Consider the following 22,454-nt stretch of genomic DNA (forward strand, 5'->3'; position numbering starts at 1 on the left):
CAAGTCCTTCTTTCAAGTGAGAATCTTGACACATACAAAAAAAGAGCGACAACCCAGAGAGACAAAGGCCTGACATGGCACTTTTTTCACTTACACACACACACACATTTGCACACACCAACTACCAAAGCGTACAACCATAACCATGTAAGGGGAAGATCACTTCACGTCCAATGACGTAACTGACCTACGTAACAAACCGCCGCTCCGGTCAGCTAGAAATCCTGATGGCTGCAGTTGGCAAGTATTGAATCCAGCCCCCAACTGGATCCTTCGTTGCCATGGAGAAGGAGGACCACGTGGTTCTTGGCCGCACGCGAGCTGGGGTGAATTCTCAGACTTCTGAAAGGTAACCTTCTCATGCGACTTCTCCGCGACTCTTATTACACACAGAGAATTAGTATTTTTGAGGGTGAAGCATAAACACAGCATCGACCAAGCAGGTGTTAGTCCCTCCCCCCCACACACACACACGGAAGGCTCAGAGTTGTGGGTGTTTTGGGGGACGGGGAGGTGGAGGGGGTCGGTCACAGGTCAGGGAGGTCAGATATAGTGCGAATGGACCCCCCGAGCATTTGAGGAATCTCCGGCATGAAGGAGACAGGTCAGGAGTCACGGCCTGAAACGTCACACGTTCTGGCTCCATTTTTGGGACCCCTTGGCACCCTCTGATGTCGAGATGCGGCGGCTCAAGTGTTTTTTTGTTTTTTTTTCTCAAAACACACAGCGGAACAAAACACGGCAGGGGAGAGAAAGACAAGAGCCCTGCGCTTAACATCAGCTCCACAGGCACTCACGAGGAGGCCGTTAGCAGATTAACGGTCAGGAGTGCAGAGTGGCTGGAATGCGTTTCCGTGCCAGGGAATTTCAAAGTCCCTTCTGAAGCTGCCCAAAATGTGCAACTCAGGGGCTAAAACAAGAGGGTGGGGAGGAAGCACAGATTCGTCTTAAGAACACGGTTCATTATGAAGTATTATGTCTTATTAATAAGACACCTAACACCTTAACTAAGCCTGCTTTTTTATATATCACTGAAGGCGAACTTACAGGCCTGGATTTCTGTGTGAACCTACCGCCACCGCCACCACCACCTGACATAGGCACATGCCTCCTTCCACACGTGGGTGGCGGGGGAGAGAGCCGCCTATCCACTCGAAGACAGCGAGGCCAATTGTGCCCTCTCAGCCTCCGGCTGCTGATGGCAGGCAGCATGACCCGGGATTTGAACCACTCGGGTTCTGAGCTGTATATCTGAACAAGTAAGTGTTTTGGGGACTACTTTTCCGAGGATCCCTCCACCATGAGTCTTATAATAACATGTAATAGCTTCTACAGGCCGATTAATTATGCAGACATTTGGGAACCCCCCTCTTTGTGCACGCTGAGGCAAAGAGAGGCATTCCTGTGATATCCTAACGGCTCTGCCGAGCAATGAGGCGGCTTCGAAAACAAAGGGATCAAATAGCTGTGTGTGAGCTGGTAGTATCCAGTGAAGTGTCCAGTACTGAGCTACGGTCGGGTGTGTGTGTCTGGAGCTTCATTCAGCTCTCGCAGAGCCGATCCTAAAGAAGGATCGTTCAACACAGTCCTTTCATCTCCGCTCGGCGCTACAGGATCGTGATGGACGGCCTCTTCTCACGACTGGACATGACTTACGGGACGCGCAAGCCGATCCCGCGCGGACCCCATGTGTCAAACTAAATCAGACGCCTCTGCGCTGTCAGCCGAGCCAAGGAGCTTGAGATGTTCGAACAGGGAAGGGGGTGGGGGGGGGGGGTGGGGGTTAGGGAGATCACGATCCAGTGGAAACCAGAAGATCACAATCTGACCAGCTTCCACCCTCCAAACACTCACAAGACCACCTAAGCCAGGAGAAGCCACCAGCCTAAAGTCTGACCATCAGAGAACACCAACATTCACAATGAATCAGAATCAGAGCAGCTCTTCTTCAAAGCGAGAGAGAGAGAGAGAGAGAGAGAGAGAGAGAGAGAGAGAGAGAGAGAGAGAGAGGGGGGGGGGGGATTCTGAATTTGGGAGGAGGAGCAGGACTATTACCAGTAAAGTTCATTGAATTCAACTGAACTGAGAAAGAGAGAGAGGTAGAGAGAGAGACGTATAGAATAGAATTGAGCAAGAGACATACAAATAAACAGACAGACGAGGGAGAGAGAGACTAACTGAATATAGAGAGACTTACTGAACAGCACTGAAGCTAGAGCATGAGAGAGAGAGAGAGAGAGAGAGAGAGAGAGAGAGAGAGAGAGAGACACAGACACTGTCTGAGACTAACTGAAAACGGTCATTTCAATAAAGACTACTAAACTGAGCGAGAGACCTACAGACAGATAGGGAGAGAGAGAGAGAGAGACACATACAGACAGAGTTAGTTCACAGACGCTTTAGTACTGTCAATAAATATGCCGAAGCTTCCTGAGCTGAACGGAGACTGATTGCGAGCGAGAGACCCACGCAGACAGTGAGAGAGAGAGACCCAGACAGAGAGAGAGAGAGAGAGGGAGAGAGAGGGAGAGGGAGATAGAGAGACATATGCAGAGCACAGCCAAAACAAATTGCGCACACTGACCTGCTTGACTTCGGCAGGCATGGCTCGAACCCTGCTGGACGAAGCCCTCCGGACACAAAGAGAGGGGCAACGACGTCCTCCTCTGGGTGAACTTTCAGAGAGCGAGCGTGTGTGTGTGCGCGCGCGTGAGAGTGTGTGTGTGTGTGTGTGTGTGTGTGTGTGTGTGTTGAATTACGATCCTAATTCACTCGAGTAGCTCCACGGACCGCAGCTCAGAGCGGCACAGCCATCCTTTCTTTCTGCGCACTCGTAGTCCCTCTCTCTCTCTCCCTCCCTCCCTCTCTCCCCCTTTCTCTCTCTCTCTCTCTCTCTCTCACATGCTCTCTCTCCCAGAGAAAAAACAGAAGTGCTGCTCAGCGGAGATGCTGCGAACCAAAGATCCTTCGGCTAGACGAGAAACCCGACGGGGAGAGAGAGCGAGCGAGCGAGAGATGGAGTCAAAACAAAATCTGCGCACACACACTCACACACACACACAGTGTGAAAGAAAAAAAAAAAAAAGTTTGCCAGCCCTGGAGAACAAAACAAAACCGCTCGGGGGTCCGGCGAGAGGGGGCAGTGCAGAGAGGAGGGGTGTGTGTAGGGGGATTGTGTGTGTGTGAAAAGAATCCTCTCTGAGAAACTGCGGTTGTCCGGAGCTGCGCGTATACACACACACACACACACACTCACACTCTCTCTCTCTCTGCTCCACACACACTGCAACAGAACAGGAGACGGGGGCCAGGCGAGAGAAGAGAGGGAAGGAGGGAGGGGGGATAACAGACAGACACAGCTGAGAGAGAGAGAGAGAGAGAGAGAGACCGACTATGCTATTACAGTTAAACAGTACAGCAGTACTGTAACTGAAATGGTTACACCTATTAAGCCATAAGTAATGCAATTACCCTATTCAAGCTCCGCCCACAAATATATATACCCTCTAATTACATCAATTTCAGCAGTGGGGGACAATTTAGCCACCCTGCTAAAGTCCTTCTTAAGCCTCAACATTCTTTATAGGAGTCCCTTAGGGCTCGATTTTAGGTCCTAAAAGAAAACTGCAAAGGCCCTAAGACTGAACCTTGAGGGACCCCACAAGCATGTCTAACAATGTTCAGGCTTAAAGGAGCCAAATAATGCATCTACTGAGCATATGAAGTTGATGTATGTGACTAGAGTATGTATGGCTAGAGTGACAGACGTTCAGATTTTTTAACAAGCTATTTACCACCCTGTTATTTTTGCCTTAGAACAAAACACCTTTCAGAAAAAAAAACATTCAATTTTTATTATTATTATTATAATATGCTTATGTTGGGCTCAGCTGAGGAAGTCCCGGTTGTTTTTAAAGTAGCGGATGTTGGAGAGAAGAGACAGCAAAAGCTAGCATTGGCTAAATTAGCTTTTAGCCTAGCGCGTGATCTCAGTTTGCTCCCTCCGGCTTTCGCAGTATCACGTGCCAAGTTTGACTCAGCCTTTGACGGACACTAGCGCAGGAAAAGCCGTGGGGTTACGAGGTTTGGTTCCCGTAGCAACCTGTTTTTCTATACCTAGCAGAGCCTAGGTGGTGATGTGTTGCTGTACTGGATATGGCCACAGTTTCTCGTTAGGTTGAATGGCACTGAGTGGGATGGGCGGTGGGGTAATAAATGAATAGGGTGGGGGTAGGGGCGGTTTGAAGAGGATTTTCAGGGGGTGCTTCAGAATGCTTGAGGACAGATATTTTTCCCCGAGTGCGATACGGGCCCCTCGCTTGAACACGCCTTTCTTTGTGAATAATAAAACACCAGCACCAGCAGATCCTGCTCGAATCCACCGACTTACATTCAGGTATTCCTTTAATCCCACCATTTCCCACATTTCCGAGCAACAGTGACGAAATAACACTAATGCTAAACTGCTGTGAGGAGAATTTGATTGCACTCAGCTAGATCAGTGCATCGGTAAGGTCAGGTCCTGATGTTGGAGCTCCTTCACTCCAGAGAACACCGCCCAATGCTGGTGGGCTTTTGCACCCTTCTAGCCGGCAATGGGCGGCCTCTCCCGGACCACTGCGTTGCACTGGAAGGACTTTTACATGAAGATTAGACAAACTGCGTGTGAACTTGCTGAACTTGCTAATTCGAAGGGGTGTCCAAATACTTTCTGACATGTCATGAAAGTGGTTCAATATACCCTGGCATGCAAGCGCATCCCCAAAAGACAAAATTAAAGGTGAAACGGATCTTTAATATTTTACGCTTTTAAAAGTTTTAAAATAATGCAAACGGAAAAGGGCCTGAGGCAAACATTTGTGCACCCTGCATGTTCTGTACTTAGCAACACCCCCTTCTGCGAGTAGCACAGTTTTTAATCACTTTTTGAAGCAGCTTTCAATTCAGGTTTGGAGGTGGTTGTTTTTTTTCACCCATTCCTCCAGCAAAGGGCTTCTAGTTCTGTTCATCTTCAGCTTTTTTTTTTTGGTTTTCATACTGTCTGATGTTTGTTTGCTTCCAGTATTTGCTGGTATTTAATTGAACATTCAAGTAATTTTTTCCTGGTGCCACTGGCTGCAGCACAACCCCACGTACTGATGCTTAACAGTTGGAGAGGTGCTCTTCTCATGAACGTACCTTCTATTTTAACTGAAATGGGACTTGTTTCCATAAAGCATCTATATAGCATATATAGGCATCTACTACATCTACTAAAACTCATTGGTGTAGCCATGTGTTTACAAAGAAAAAGAAAACACATGCATATTTGAGTTTTTCAGTGAATGAGGCCAGTCCTAACAGCCCAAACTTTCGACTGTACCACTGTGCACACGAAGAGAAATCCCCTTGCCACTTCTCCGGCAATCCTACGGATCTGTCTGAGCTCACCCCGTTCTTACAATGCCACAAAAGCTTCAAGCAGCAGAATGAGGCCCGCCTTTAAATAACACTCTGAATTATTCACCCAGGCGACGTCCCACTTTTTAAACACGCTCGCTAATAGCGAGGGGAGCCCTGCAGAGTTCCGACAGCTTCCTAAATAACTGAGTTTAGAGTCTGGAGCGTGCGGAAGTGTAAGTCAAAAATTTTTAACAACATGCTTTTGTTATCATTTTATAAGACAACTTCACTTGATGGACTTGTTTATAAACACTGTTATACTGTTGGTTTATAAAGACATCAATGTCTATGCATGGTTTATGAAGCCTCTATGTAGGCAGCCTTAAAAAAAACCCACTTGTTTATTGACTCAAAATGTACTAGTTCACTAAATAACTCACTAATTCACTAAAACTAATTCACTAACTTACTAGCTTACTAGTAATTTGCCAACTTACTCACTAACTAATTCACTAACTCACTAATTTAATACATTTACTAATTCACTACCTAACACATTCACTTACTAACTCAAACAAATTCACTAATTTGTTAAGCAAGTCATTCCCTAGTAATTCCCTAACTAATTTACTGGGTAAAAAATTCATTAAGTAACCCATTAACTAGGTAACTAATTAACCACTTCATTAAGTAACTTTATTTAAAGTAAAGTAAATTTACTTTAGTAAGTACATTTATCAGTTAACAGATGCACAAAGTAACTAATTTAATTAACTAACTAACTATGTAACTGACTCACTAGATAACTGATTCATAAAGTAACTCAAACTAGGTAATTGATTCATTAAGTAACTTATTTACCAGTTAATAGATGCACTAAGTAACTCATTTAATTAACTATGTAACTGATTCACTAGATAACCGATTCATTGTCATTTATTTACTAGGTAATTGATTTATTAACTAATTAACTGCATAACTAATTAACTAGGAAACAGATTCATTAAGCAACTCATTAACTAGGTAACTCATGCACTAGGTAACTCATGCACTAGGTAACTCATGCACTAGGTAACTCATGCACTAGGTAACTCATGCACTAGGTAACTCATTTAATTAACTATGTAACTAAATAACTGATTTATTATGTAATTTATTTACTAGGTAACTGATGTATTAACTAATTAAATGTGTTACTAACTACTAAGAAGCTGATTCATTAAGTAACTCATTAACTAGGAAAGTGATTCATTAAGTAACTCATTAACTAGGTAATTGATTAATTAAGTAACTTATTTACCAGTTAACAGATGCACTAAGTAACTTATTTAATTAACTATGTAACTGATTCACTAGATAACCAATTCATGATGTAATTTATTTACTAGGTAATTGATGTATTAACTAATTAACTGCATAACTAATTAACTAGGTAACCGATTCATTGAGTAACTCATTAACTAGGTAATTGATGTATTAACTAATTAAATGTGCAACTAATTAACTAGGAAACTGATTCATTAAGTAACTCATTAACTAGGTAACTGATTCATTAAGTAACTCATTAACTAGGAAACTGATGCACTAAGTAACTTATTTAATTAACTATGTAACTGATTCACTAGATAACCAATTCATGATGTAATTTATTTACTAGGTAATTGATGTATTAACTAATTAACTGCATAACTAATTAACTAGGAAACAGATTCATTAAGTAACTCATTAACTAGGTAACCGATTCATTGAGTAGCGTTTTAACTAGATAACTGATACATTATGTAATTTATTTACTAGGTAATTGATGTATTAACTAATTAACTGCATAACTAATTAACTAGGTAACAGATTCATTAAGTAACTCATTAACTAGGTAACAGATTCACTAACTGATTCACAAACTGACCAATTCACTGAGCGATAAGCTTAAACGGCTGGTGGTCGTTGCTAGGTTACAGATGAATAAGGCGAGTGGACACAGAGATTTGAGGTGTTGGCAGTGCCCTTATCTGGGAATATGGACAGAGAGCAGAACACTCTGAAAGGGCAAAATTCATTGTTTTCAAGTACAAATGTAAAGCTCGACCTTTTGGGTAAGAAGCCCCCCCCCCCCCCACACACACACACACACACGAGAAGAGGGAAAAGACCCCCTTCAGCATATTGCCTCTTAGATTTTCATCATCAAAAAACAAAGCTCACTTGAGTGAGTGATGGAAAGGGAGAGAGAGATAGAGAGAGAGAGAGAGAGAGAGAGAGAGTTAAAGTCTTATATATTTGCTTAGGGTTGCAGTGCTCACAGATTTACAGATCTGGAGTGTAATGAGCTTCATCATTAGGAGTTGCAGGAGATAGGCTTCCCTGTAAAACGCAACCCTCAGCAAATTAACACACTTCAATGCCATGGAAACACTCCACACACACACACACACACACACACACACACACACACACACACACACACACACACACACACACACACACTGCTGCAGCTCTGCGTGTGAGAGAGATCATCAGAGACTGCACTGAGAACACAGCAAACACAATGAAGGCCGCTTACATTCAGCACACTCGGCACATCGGCCTGTGGTTATTACTGTACACAGCACTAAGAGCGCTGAGGGAGAGAGACACAGGGATACACAGAGTGAGGGAGAAAGAGAGAGAGAGAGAGAGAGAGAGAGAGAGAGAGAGAGAGAGAATGATCTACATACACAAACATACATAAATAAATCACTACCATTTAGCCCCCATCAAAGATAAGTGAGCGAGTACTTGTGGCTGCCATACAGGCCCAGACCTGAACACACCCACCACCATGTTTTACAGAATGGTCAGACCTGTGACCTCCAGGTTGTTGACTTCATGGACACTTGGCAAAAATATGTTGCTATGGCTTCCCAGGTGGTTCTCAAGTTATTTCAGGTGGTAGCTAAGGTGGTTGCAATGGCTAAGCAGTTATTACGTGGATGCTAAGATGCTTATTGGTGGTTGCAAGAGTATTTCAGGTAGGGACTGATCCTGCAATCTCCTGATGGTAGGATCAACATTTAGATGGCTGTGCCGGTCGGGAGCTCCCGCATTTGTGTCCCATTGGCTCCGCCCTCTTTATGGTTTGCCAATCAGGAGAAAAAGCATCACCAGAAAGTGTGTGGTGCTTTAGCTCACATGTCAAGTGAGCAAGTGACCCAAGTGGACCCGGCGGGCCGGCATCTCGCATGTCTTCATCCCGATTAGCCAACTGGCCCTCAGATGACTGTGACCGACGTGCTCGAGACACACACACACAATTAACCTGTCAGGTCAAGCCTCTTAACACTCTTAACACACACCCTCACCAAAATGATCTCCTCTGGAGTTAGGGGCGTGCTCCAGCCACTCTGACTGCTCCTAATCTGGGGGGGCCCTGAAGACAGACTGATCTGGTTATCTGCGTACAGGCCCAGAGCAGGGGTCACATTCCTGAAGTGACTTGGAGGGGTTAGTGGAACCAAAAGATCAGACGTTTCAGAAGACTGCAAAAGGGTTGCTAAGGTGTTAAGATGCTTACTATGGTACCCCACATGGTTGCTAGGGTAGTTGCTAATGTATTCCAAGTGGTTACTGTGGTACCCCATGTGGTTGGAAGGGGAAAACAATCGCTATGCAGAAACCACTATAATCAGGAATCGGAAAGTCTGGAGTCAAACGGTGGGGACATCTCTGGGGACACTGCAGGATGAGTGAGTCGGACGAATCAGGAAAAGGCAGAATATTAATTAGATAAGATCGCTGCGCACTGCTGTGGATTTTTTTAATGGCAACTGCAAGTTAATGGTACGCAATGGACTGACCGGGACAGGACAAACATTAAGTGCTCAGGATTCACTCGTGGGACAAGGCCGATTTCTACAGAATATAAATAGCTTCGGGCACAAAAGCGTCTCGTCTCCTGCCCCTGACTGCTCCTGAATACGAGACAGAGGCATGCCAGAGTGATCCTTCCAGTCTCTGGGACGAGGGAGGAGGAGGGCCTCCGTTACCGCACTTCGACTAATGTGCCCATAACGTAGGGCCTGTATGGGTATAAGCCCAACTTGCAACCAGAAAGTTCCAAGCACCCACATATTGATGCCCACCAGCATCCCACCAGGGGCCGTGATGGGACCAGGAGGTTAAACATGGGCGCCATCTGGGTTGTACAATGTACATGGGGTCTAGATGGGACCCGCGTGAGGTTAGGGTTGGCGGCGATGATTTTGGGGATATGGATGTTACCAGCTTAAAACTGTTTAAAACTTACGTACGGCTGGGGCAACCAGCCCCAAACCTGGGGTCATCGGTGATGCCGCTTTCAGCTGGACCTTTGTTGAAATACGGAACCGACAAGGAACATTCCCTGCAGGAACATTTCCTAGATGAAGTCTAGGCACGCCTTCCTTTTCCAGAATCCAAAAAGCAGGCGAAGGAACTGCTAGAACCAGCACGGAGAGCCATTTATACACTCGCAGGAGGCAAAAATGTTCCTAACAACACAAGGGAAACCAATGTGGGGGAGGAGGGTGGTGTGTGGAAGTGTGTGTGTGTGTATATGTGTGTGTGTGAGGTGAAAGAGTCATTGTTAAGCAGGTGATTTACGAAGCTGTGGGCCTCGCAGGCTTCGCCTGTAAAAGCCATGTCCTCTGAGGCTTGGCAGACTGGCCGTCCATTGTGGGGAGAGGACGTGTGAGAACCGCAGAGGAGAGACCGGTCATACGTCTTCTCCTCAGAGGACAGTCAAAGGACCTAGTGTTCTTCCAAACATCCGACTGGAGATGGGAGTCTTTTCAGACTGTAAAAACATTTCGACGGAGTGGATACGCTGTTCACCGCTGCCACAGAAAACCTCCCATCTCCAGTTTTCCAGGGAGCCTAAAACACCACAGAACCCTTCATCAAGGCTTAGCAAGCTGAGGTCCCTTATCTATAAGGTAGCCCACTAACAAGTGGGCTTTCGGGACACTCTACCGAAGGCCAGGGTTCACAAGGCTATCATGCCAACTGACATTAACCCACCTACACGTTTACAAAAGCTTTCTCCAGCCAACCAGCATCGGCCGCCGTAAAGGTTGCCATCGAGGGTCACTGCACTTCAGTGCGTCTTCCCCTGCCCTTCGCGGCCTTCGGCTGAATCACACCGGCTCAGAAATCGATGCCACTCCAGCTGACGAAGGAGAGATGCGAGAGTCCTTTGCCCTTTCTGTGACGCTCGATGGATCTACAAACAGCGATCCCTTTCATATAAGAGGGATTTGGAGCGGAGGTCTGAGTCAGCGAGGGCCGGACACGGAGGGACATGCTGTAACTCGCGCTGGATCAGTCAGACCAGGCAGCTAAAGGCCGCCTGACAAACAACAAACAAGATGCAGAAAGAGAGAGAGAGAGAGAGAGAGAGAGAGAGAGGGATGGCCGTGGTAGTATAGCATAACATACAAGTTGGCATAGCATTCAAAAACAAGCCTGGCGATGAAGTTAAAATGGACATTTTGTGGCTCCAAGGGTACATTACCTTCTGATGTAGGGTTAGCGCTAGGGCTAGTCCAGAGGTCACTAATGGTCCGGACCCAGGCGGTGCCAACTTTTCTTTGCAGCCAATCAGATCTTTGCATTGTGCAGTCGGAGAAGAAATCGAGTTAGAGGGAAGTTGATGCTTTCGGAAACGGACTCACCGTTCAGTGAATGAGAAACTGGCACAGCCTTCCATTCACAGCTCGTCTTCAGACAGTAGAAGCGGTGAGTCACGTTTACTACTCACGGCTACCGACTCTCAAACTCACTGATACGGTGATTCACGTCTCGTCTCTGCCCACGGGAGACTGGAGATTCATTGAATCTTCTCCACAGAGCGCCTCACAGCGCCAGACAACCGCGCTAACGCCGGAGAGCGCCGCAGCTTTCGGGCAAAGCGTTTTAGAGCTTCCTCAGGAAGTCCCTGTTAGCATTTTTTTTTTGCTAGCTTTTGGCTCTGCTGCACATTCATCTGCTATTGCATAGCAGTAACGCTGTGCAAACTACATGTCTAAATCATCACACACTCACTTCAGCGAGAAGCGAAATCATGTTAGCATAGCTGATGGTTTACATTTATATGTATGCAAATTATTGGGGAACGTGGGCTAGATTGCAGGCATTGAGCTGTGGAGGAACTGTGTTCTCTGGAATGATGGATGGATGAGCTGAGAAGTTGGGGGTGACGTGGAGAAGTGGTGATCATCATCATCTAACATCCTGTCCTCACTAATCTCACTAATTCTCACAGCAATGCTCCCCCAAATCTAGTAGAAAGCCTTCCTCCCTGGAGATAAGAGAAAGTTCCTCTTTTTAATCCCCTTGATTTTAGAAGAAACAATGAATGAGCAGGTGTCCCAATACTTCTGTCCATATTGTCTATATTCATTTGATGTCACTCACAGCTAGCTACACAGCTAGCCACCACAACACCAGAAGACAATACACCATAGTTTTGGACCAGAGCTTCTAGCAAACTGAGCTAGCCTCCAGGTGCCTGCTGCAGTCTCTCATCTTGTGGGGTTTAGGTCAGGACTTTAATTAGGCCTCTATTTGAACCATTCAGAGGTGAACACGCATCTTGTGCTTCTGATCGTTGGTTTGTTCGTTGTTTGAGATTCACATCACGAACTAATGACTTAAGTCATTCAGGCTCTAAAGCGGCACAGCATTCCCACACCACACTACTACTACTACCACCACCACCATGTTTAACAGGTGGTATGATGTTCTTGTAGTGGAATGCTTTGTACTTTAGTATTTTTATATTATACATTTCTTTTTTTTTTTTTACAGAAAACATAACTTTAATAAACTGCAAATAATTATAATGAATAATAATTAAATAATTATGAAACAGGTAGATCATAATTTAAAGGTTTATTGTTCATACTACATCAAATACTTCATTTAATTTGATTTGACATCATTTTTTACCCAATTGGGAAGACCAATTATGCAATCCCCATTAATGGAAACTCCCCCAATGCCTCAGAGCCAGCTAAACCATAATTAATAGGCCTCACATGTTGTTTATTAGAGAGGTGCAGCTTTCGGCAGCTTTCCTTACACTTTCTGCACACATCATGCATCTACACTCACCTTCCCTTTGGCGTAGCTAGGCCCGCTGCATGTGATGCACTGCCAATTTAAAACGAACAAAGGGGAAATTGAATGGCAATTTAATTCCCGTTGGTAGGAGCCTGGTTGGAGTCAGTGTTCAGACTTTCAAGGTCAGTCTTGCACGTATTTGTGTTTCGGCTTGTACCACCCTCGCTTACTCGTAAAGCCTGGCGGATGATTTACTGTGCTTAACGCTACAGTTCATGAATTAGCACCCATACTTCAGAAGTGGCCACTGAACATGAAGGCCCTCGCTATGCTGCGGGGTCAATTGACCGGAACAAACTGTTGGTTGCCGCCAAGGCCACGCTCCCCACCCCAGGGGTCACTTTCGTCCTGGACACTTAACATTAAACAAGGGTGTAATAAACAGCATGGCAAATGGGATATGAAGCCTGCCATGAGTTTAGAGGTTTTATGGGGTAAAAGGCAATGGTTCAATGATCATTGTCCTCAAGCTCCCTCTGATACATGTTAGAGCTCTCCAGGTCCAGCTGCAGAAAAGCAGCCCCACAAAGGCCAGTCCGTGATCTGGAGCTCTAGTGGAATTGGGTTATGCAGCAAAACAATGACCCGAAGCGCAAGAGCATGTCCATCCATCCTTTTTGTTTTGGAGTTCCCAAAGTCCAGACTTATACTAAACTGGCAGTTCAGTCTGTTATAAGCTCTGGATCAAAGCCCTGGTGTGTTGTCTTCTGGTTTCGTTGTTGCTAGCTGTGTAGCAGCAGCACTATTTATAACCTACTACCCAACGTAGATATAGCAAATCAAAATGTTATGGATCTACAATGTGAATTTTATCGCTATTGCTTATGAACGATTCCTCCAAGGGGAACTGGCGAGGCCAAGCGGACAGGGGCACAACCAAATTAGCAGAAAACCGGACTCGCAGAGGCCCCCCTGTGGCCAGGGCGCTGAGCTACAGCCCTTAAAAGCACGATGGGTTAATACGGCTTCCGCTTCCATCAAAAAGGCTTCAAGGTGGAAGTCAGTGGAGCGTGGTAATTACTGGCATTTCGAGGGGAATGACTTCCAGTACGGAACGCCTAGTGTGGTGCACCCCACTAAGAAAGAGGGTGAAGAGAGGTGGGGGTGAAAACTAATCGAGGGGACTGCTCTGCTGAGTCATGGCCAAACAACTCCTGTAGGAGTGACAAAGCACCGAACTACTGACACTCCTTCACTGTAAGGCTGCAACAGTTGTAGAGAAAAATAAAAAGGAGGACATGGATTCGCCTATGTACTATGTGTTGCGTGACGAACTGCAATACACAATAGAAAGTATAGGGGGCGCTAGAGCTTCTATTGTTTTTTTGGGGGTTTTTTTAATACAAGAAACCCCTCGCAGCCCATAGCTAAACTTTCAATGATGGCCGAAGCAAAACGACTGCTGCACTTCTACCTGTTGTAGGACCCAGTTTAGCTACACCTAGATAATGAAGCTGAGCATCCAAGTGCTGTTGGTGCTTTTGGGGTCTTTTGGGGTTAATCAGACACTAGGGGGCCCTCTAGAGAAATTTCAAAAAGAATCATTGTTAGTTATTAGTACAATGGGAGGAATAGGAATCGGCCAGGCTCCCTCTGACCTGGCATTGATCAAATCCCTGCCCACCGCTGACCTCCACTCATTCATTCTACTGCCCAGGGACACAGCGTGGCTCGTAGACACAACAGACAAAAAAAAAAAAAAAAATGAAACCCGTGGCGCTGACCCAAGATGATGAGGCATTATGAATGGGCCGGCAGGGGGATGGGTCAAGCAGGTCGGCCGCATGCTTGACAAGCTTGGCTTACCTGCATCACCACCTGTTGCCACGGTAGCCGGTCCCCACAGGGCACGTTGGCACGCTCCAGCTGCAGCGAGACGTTGCGCCTCTCCTCTTCCAGGGCTCGCGTCAGCCGCTCGAAACGGGCCTCCTGCTCTTTGACCGAGGCCAGGATGCTGGCGGCCGAACGCACGTCGTACTCCTCCATGGCCACGCCCCCGCTGCTTCAACTCCTCTCTCTCTCTCTTTTTTTTTTTTTTCTTTCTTTTTTTTTTTTACACTGCTTGCAGAACGGGATAAGCAGGGGAGGACAGACAAGAGGGAGCCGGGTCAAAAGACACAACTGCTTAGTACCAAAAACTCACACCGCACTGACACCAACACGGACCACTCGAGTCGTCCGCCGAGAGAAGACGGCATGCTTGGCGGTCATGCTCCAGACAGTAGGACGACACCAACAACCATGTTTATTTACACAACGCTCTCATGTTTGGTGTCTGAAGTTTGCTTCTTTGGAGCTACATATACGGCATACCGTATACCGTCTATGCTACCTTCCATGCGAGGCTACTTAAGGTTGACAAACCTTGGGCACCAAACACACACATGCGAATGGACCCTCCAACGGTACCCTTCGCCCGTCCCAAACAAGACAGACACTGCACTTGACCACGGCACAGGACAGGCATGCTGTTCTCATCGACCATGCTCGGCACGGAGCGCCGCCCTTCCCGCATGATGGGAACGGCGGTTTCAAAAGAAATCCAAGTTGAAAAATAAGCTGGAGTTCGGGACTCGAGTGTCGGTTCACACAAGGTTCACTTTTCATACACACCTAGTGGGTAGTGGAGCAGGTTAGAGAAAGCACATTCCCTGCTGCAGACAGACAGGAACGAGAGATGCCCAGTGGGTGGGGGGAGAGAGAGAGAGAGAGAGAGAGAGAGCTGCAAGGAGAAAGAGGTAAGAGGGATGGGGGGAGAAAGAAGAAATGTTAATAACAAGCCAGAATTTGCCGTCCGCTCTCAAAGGCTCACGGCAGATCCCAGCAAGACAGCAGGGAACTGTTTAAAGAAAAAAAAAAAGGCACTTAAACTCCAGTGCAAACCTTTCATCTCAGGCCATTCGGTCCAGCCAGCTGCAGCAGATGTAGAGAAAGAGCGGAGAGCAGGGAAGGAGAAGCAAGTATTAGGTAGAGAGAGAAAAGAAAGATATCCAGACAGGTGGAGGGTAATGGATTAGAACTATTTGCTCCCACTGGAATGGTGGGTCAACACAACTACACAAGCTATTCTCAATAGGAAGGCAGGCAAGGACCCATATTCCCTTTGAAGCGTGGCACAGTACACAGGCTTTGATGTTTGCTTCTGGCTGATCATTTATTTATCTGGAGCAGTCCTCTGACACAGCTCTTGCTATGCAATGGCGCAGTAGAGCTTCGTTCTAGAGTAGAGCTTCGATCTGGCCTGAAACTGTAAGCTTTTCTGTCCAAACCCCGATCTACAGTCCGTCAAAACATCTCTCCAAACCCCGATCTACAGTCCGTCAAAACATCTCTCCAAACCCCGATCTACAGTCAGTCAGAAATGCTGTCCAAACCCGATCTACAGTCCATCAAAACATCTCTCCAAACCCTGATCTACAGTCCGTCAAAACATCTCTCCAAACCCTGATCTACAGTCCGTCAAAACATCTCTCCAAACCCTGATCTACAGTCCGTCAAAACATCTCTCCAAACCCTGATCTACAGTGCATCAAAACATCTCTCCAAACCCAATCTACAGTCCATCAAAACATCTCTCCAAACCCTGATCTACAGTCCATCAAAACATCTCTCCAAACCCTGATCTACAGTGCATCAAAACATCTCTCCAAACCCTGATCTACAGTCCGTCAAAACATCTCTCCAAACCCTGATCTACAGTCCGTCAAAACATCTCTCCAAACCCTGATCTACAGTCCGTCAAAACATCTCTCCAAACCCTGATCTACAGTCCGTCAAAACATCTCTCCAAACCCTGATCTACAGTGCATCAAAACATCTCTCCAAACCCTGATCTACAGTCCGTCAAAACATCTCTCCAAACCCAATCTACAGTCAGTCAAAACATCTCTCCAAACCCAATCTACAGTCAGTCAAAACATCTCTCCAAACCCCGATCTACAGTCCGTCAAAACATCTCTCCAAACCCTCATCTACAGTCCATCAAAACATCTCTCCAAACCCTGATCTACAGTCCGTCAAAACATCTCTCCAAACCCTGATCTACAGTGCATCAAAACATCTCTCCAAACCCTGATCTACAGTGCATCAAAACATCTCTCCAAACCCTGATCTACAGTCCGTCAAAACATCTCTCCAAACCCTGATCTACAGTGCATCAAAACATCTCTCCAAACCCTGATCTACAGTCCGTCAAAACATCTCTCCAAACCCTGATCTACAGTGCATCAAAACATCTCTCCAAACCCTGATCTACAGTCCATCAAAACATCTCTCCAAACCCTGATCTACAGTCCGTCAAAACATCTCTCCAAACCCTGATCTACAGTCCATCAAAACATCTCTCCAAACCCTGATCTACAGTCCGTCAAAACATCTCTCCAAACCCTGATCTACAGTCCATTGGAAATTCTGTCCAAAACAAAAGATTTTAGCCATATAAAATTCAATCTGAACTGAAATAGTCTGTCAGAACCCAAATGTTGCCCACAAACAAGCAATGACTGCATGTTTGCTTCTGGCTGATCATTTATTTATCTGGAACAGTGCTCGGATACAGCTCTTGCTATGCAGTGGTGCAGCAGAGCTTCAATAGAGCCAAGCAAATTCTGTCCAAAGCTGACTACATTCTGACTAGCAGAATTTCTCAGAATCAGAGTCTGAGTTGCAGTAAACTGACAAAATTCAATCAATCTCTATTCAAGGGCAAGACCAGCTCTTGAGAATCACCAGCATCCCTTACAATGAGTGAATCCTCAGTGGATACAGCTGAGCTACGATGACTGTGCGTTGACTGTCACACTGGATAAAGAATTAATAATAAATATTTTTTAGAAATATCAGCAGTACTTCTGTTCTCAAGATGATCTTTTACAAATACTGTTTCTATATAGAAAAAAAGGAATGAAAGGCTCGTCACAATCACCTACTACCCTTATCACGATTTCAGGGTTCTGGTCAAGGCTCAAAATAGAGCAACGGCATGTGAGGAGTGCGTCTGAAGAGTCGCAGGCCTCAGACCGTAGACTACACTCTGAGCTGCTCTCTTTTTCCAGGCTAATACTGCTCACTGGTCACATGTTAGTCATCCTTTAGCCCAGTGGTCACCAACCCTACTCCTGGAGATCTAGCCTCTGGAGATCTGCAAACCTGAGCTCCAATCCTGATCAACCTAATCTAATCGAGCAGATTTCAGAAGTCGACCTGGAGGTGGAGGTTGGAGGTAAAACCTGCTGAAATGTGGATCTCCAGCAGAAGGGGTGGTGACCACTGCTCTAGCCCTTCATCAGAGGCCGGATTCTGACCAGGTGACAGGTGGAGTGAAAAACACGGTAGGCAGCAGGTGAACATCCAGTCCGTTCTTGAAGAAGGTGATGTGTTACACACCCCTTCAGCCACATACTTACTTGGCTTACAGGAGTTCACATGGTCCAGTAACTTTAACAGGCCTAATCAATGAAATCTGCAGACGACTGCATGAGGAGGCCGTTGTTTGCACGTTGGACTGCGCTGTGAGCATACGAAATACAACGAGCCTAAAAGGGTTAGCCTTGTTTAGAGAGGTTATCTTCCCATGCGCCCATGCAGAGTGGGAGCACACGACGCTATTATAAAGTGAAATCACGCTGCTTCAGGAGCTGAATGCGCCTCGGCACCAGTCCCCGTTCTAAAAATATCCGGGTAATAAACACGGCACGTACTTAATACAAGGTTCTGCGAGATGAAACGGAGCAGCACTTCAAAGCTTCAGCTGGAAAAACTCGGCCTGATAAATCCTCAGTGGCCCGAGCGGGTAGCCTTGGGGAACCCTTATATGGGGTGGATGGACAATGAGGCCCCGTTAACCTCACTTTGGGTTCGAGGCGGGAGAAACATCGGCTTTTGAACGGATTTGTGAACGGATCCCTTGAACAGGACCAATGTACTTGATTAGCCAATCAGATGACTGCTAGCCCTGTTGTTTTTTCACTATCCTATTATATACATTTGTCTGCCTAGCTAAAAACAGTAGCAGCAGTCATCCTAAAATCTAATTGGCTGATTTGGCATAAGATGGAACGTGGTGGGAGGAGGGGAACCCGTAAAATCTTAAGAGACCACAAAAAAAAAATGTGTTGGAAGATGGGCTAGACACATAACTGGCAACTGGAGTCGTGCCCCAATTAAAGTCTGGTCCCATTTCATTAGCCCAGACGGTCCCCTATTCACACTGATCACCCCCCCCCCCCCCCGCCTCCTCCTACTCTTCATCCCTCATTTCCCCTCTGAGGGTCGAAATCAATCCATGCCAACCTCCACCTGAGCCTCAGTCTCAGTCTGCGCCTGGAAGAGTCCCACTGGGGATCAGCGTCAGAGTCAGCCTTCGACACTGATCTGAAATCAGCTTTTGGTGCTGTTCTGAGGGTGTAACAAAGGCTGGCTGATCCTAGACCAGTGTGAATGGGATGTTCTGGCCAGATGCTCAGCTTGGAAACACCTGCTTCATTCAGACCGGCATGTGGCTGCTATTGCCCGCCACACGAGCACACATCAGCCATAACATTAACACCGCCTGCTTACCATATAGGACCTCTGTTAATGATAAATCCGAATTGAATTTTTGGGCTGGAGAACCTAACAAACTGTCTAATAAACTGTCGAGAGGACCTACGGGACGAAGTCGGGGACATGTCATTACATCTATATATGGGTACCTCTATATGATCCAGCCTAAATATGTTTCATATATGAAGTGTGCGGAGATCTCTACCAAGACGTTTCGGCTGACTGGCATTATTTTCCAGTACGTACAGCGAGACCGTGGCTTAAATGAGTAGCCGGGTTGCGATCATCAGCCCAGAATTAGCCAATTCGCAAAATGTGGTCCATTAGCAGCCATGCTAAGAGCATGAGGACATCAAGGACATGATTTGATCCTAATATGTGGTCATTCTCGGGGCTCAATTTTGTCCTGAGAAGACACGAAAAAAACACCCCCACCCCCTCAACACACACACTCACGCCACCCTCCCCGTCCAACTCCATCTGCGGCCAAATTACCCACATTAAGCAATATTACTATGCTTTACACAAGGAGAGATTAAACGTGCTGAAAGGCTGGAGGTCGCGGCTCCCGGCGCTGAAAGGCACTCTGGGCCATTTTCAATAATTTAACGCACTCCAGTTCAAACGCAAAGGGGTGGGCTTGAGAGGTCAATAGATTTTTCAGAAACCCTCCAGAAAAGAGGAGAGCGGCACATTTTCCAAATTAAACAGCTGTGAGCCAAGCGGAGGGCTTCTGGTCCTTTGTTAAACTGCAGGGGTGGGTAGGTGGGCGTCATGCAAGTCAGTTTGAGAGGGGACGAAGCTTGGATTCTTTGCGTGGATGTAATGTGACGGCTGTATGTCCGTGATTACGATATTAGAGCGTAAGGAGAGTTTGTATTGGGACGAAGGAGGCTCCGGTACCCCGTTGGGCCGCCTGTAGCCTGGATACAAGCTGGCCATAGTTTCAACGGTTCTGAGGATGCCGTCGTTTCCAGGCTTAAACTCAGGGCCAGGTTAAGCGGAGGCTGGTTATGGTACCTGTTGGGCCCTGTACACGGTCCAAGATAACTGCGGATACCGACTAACGGACCTGAACTTACCTTAATCTAGGATTCGAGATGAATTAGATCTAGGAAAGCTTCTATACTGCCTTTAAAGTGCCACCTCCACCCAAACCCCCACCCCCTTCAGCGCATCTTGGTTCCAATTTGGGATTCAAAACGGCTCCTGTCCGTGGAACGTTAAAAGGGTTGCCAAAGCCAGGAGAGGCGGCAGAAGTGCAGGACGAAGCTGAGGAGAGCTTAGAGGGAGAGTGTGGACCCCACTGCTGATAAAAGAGCGAGAGAGCACATGAGAGAGAGAGAGAGAGAGAAAGAGAAGGTGAAGAAATAAAAATGAATAAAATAAAAGTCTTTGTTTACCACTCTGCGGTTTTTTTTTCTTCCCTCACTTTCGATTTTGCTTTGAAGTGCTGCTGCGTGAGGGAGCTTTCAGACAGTAGCTGTCACGCATGTATACACACACACACACACAAACACACACACACACTTCAACCATTCCCAAGGAGGTTGGGGGTTCATACGCACGGTTCAAACCTGGAGTGGGGCTCAGCTCAGGCACTCTGATGACAAACATCTTCAAATCAAACATCAGTCACCTGCTCCTCAACCAAGATCAAAGAGTGCCACGACAACCGGCTCTACCATTGGTGATGTCACTAGGGCGCAACAGACCCGCGCACCGTTACGCACCAGGCTGGGGCGGCGGCGCATTTCTAATATGACAATATTAGGTGACGCTTCAATCCATGGCAGCAGAGGGGGGTGGGGGTGGGGGGTAAGCTGATACTGTACACAGTTATTCGACCCTTGAGGAACCTCTGGAGGTTCTTCCATTTGAAACCGTGGAGGAACCTCTTGAGGAAAAAGGTTCCTGGAAGGTTCCTCAGCGGCTCCCCCGGCAGTTAGGGTCTGGTAAGTCAGGTAAGTAAGGTTCCAGAGATCAGAACCTCAGAAAACCCTAACGACGTGTGCAATCCCAACCGCAGTTCAAAGGGACCGCCTCTTCGCCGTCTCAAGGCTGTGTGCGTTGGCATGGTAACGTAAAACATTTTCTATGCGCCAGTGATGGAGGGCTGTCAGTCGGGCGCGTTCATCAGAATATTAACAATTCTCACTGACAACCCTTCTAGTAAACGGCTACGGCCTGATAAACAGACTGGCCAAGCAATGTTTTAGTATTAATAAAAAATAAATTAATTAATTAATTAAATAAATAAATATATATATATATATATATTTATTAAAAAAAAAATCCATGTAAACGTCCCATACAGATTGTGCCCATTGGTCGAACAGCATGCTCTGAGGTGTGGTTAGAGAAGGGAAGGTGGAGCGGATGGACAGTTACCTGCGTTGTTGGTCGTGGTCAGGGTTTGGGGACCGTAGGCAAGGCTTACAGTGGACAGCTGAGAACAGGACCTTTCCTCCCGGGCTCGTTTGCCTGACGCAGCTGCAAAAAAACAAAAGGAGAATGGAAACACAAATTAGTGACCATCAATCATGCAATGGTTGGGGGGGATGGGGGGGGGGGGCGGTTATACCCCTCTAGCCCACACCTGGCATTAGGCCGCATGATGCCAATAGGTTCATGTTCTAGCACTTCTCTAAGCTCGTACTAGTATCCTGCCCTTGTGTGCCCTACAAGCTGGAAGCAGGCCTTGGTGAAGCTCTATAAACGTCAGCATCAGCACTTTCGCTTGGAGGATTGACTGTAGGCAAGAGCGATGAGATACGGACATGTAAAGCTGCAGTTCTTCATCCCTCTACTTCTGCACAATCACAATGGCCCAGAGGTAATTCCTCAAACCTGATGTCTTTCCCCTTACCTCAGAAAAAAAAGGGACACTTGTTCTGCGAGGGATTTAAATATCTCTCCCATCAGGGACTCCACTCGGGCCGGTGCTTCAGGACATATATAGGCTGCGAGCAGCCTCAGAGTACCAGGTTGGGAACCTCACAATACATTTGCCTTGCCCTCAAAGCCGTAAAATGTAGACCACATATTTACTAGTGTTTAGATGTGAAGGGCCCAGGGCCGCAGTAGCGACGCTGGACGAGGCCGACACTGCGATAGCAATGCCGTGATCGTGATGCTAACAGCTGTACGTATCACATCGTGGTAGAAACAAGCAAGGGGAGCCAACCTCAGCTTACCTAAGACACTTGTTAGCTTGTGGCTAAACGTAGTCCTCAGACCGTCGGTACCAAAAAAACGTGGCTTCTAGGCAAACAAGAGGCAGCAGTTCTTGTGCATGAGTTTTAACAAGGTTCTTCAGTCAGTGAAAGTCAAACTGCCTATTCAAGGGGCCAGGAGCAAACTTTTTGGCACCCTGCATGGTCAGGACAGTA

General features: G+C 46.6%; 1 protein-coding gene across 14 annotated transcripts in view; it reads right to left on the reverse strand.

Moving 5' to 3' along the window:
* arvcfb (ARVCF delta catenin family member b) overlaps window positions 1-22,454 on the reverse strand; it is a 225,530-nt gene that overhangs the window by 120,974 nt on the left and 82,102 nt on the right. For 12 of the 14 annotated variants that reach the window (XM_072665138.1, XM_072665136.1, XM_072665133.1 and 9 more), the window contains 3 exons: window positions 21,454-21,555; window positions 15,133-15,241; window positions 14,326-14,577 (listed from right to left, as the gene is read on the reverse strand). In XM_072665138.1, the coding sequence (XP_072521239.1) occupies window positions 14,326-14,505 (180 nt within the window). In that variant the 5' untranslated portion in view covers window positions 14,506-14,577; window positions 15,133-15,241; window positions 21,454-21,555. Of the gene's footprint in view, window positions 1-2,584; window positions 2,874-14,325; window positions 14,578-15,132; window positions 15,242-21,453; window positions 21,556-22,454 lie in introns of those variants that run through there. The other 2 variants (XM_072665145.1, XM_072665144.1) reach the window with 2 other exon arrangements.

This window comes from Salminus brasiliensis, chromosome 20 (genome assembly GCF_030463535.1).
Source record: "Salminus brasiliensis chromosome 20, fSalBra1.hap2, whole genome shotgun sequence".
NCBI classification, from domain to species: Eukaryota; Metazoa; Chordata; class Actinopteri; order Characiformes; family Bryconidae; genus Salminus; species Salminus brasiliensis.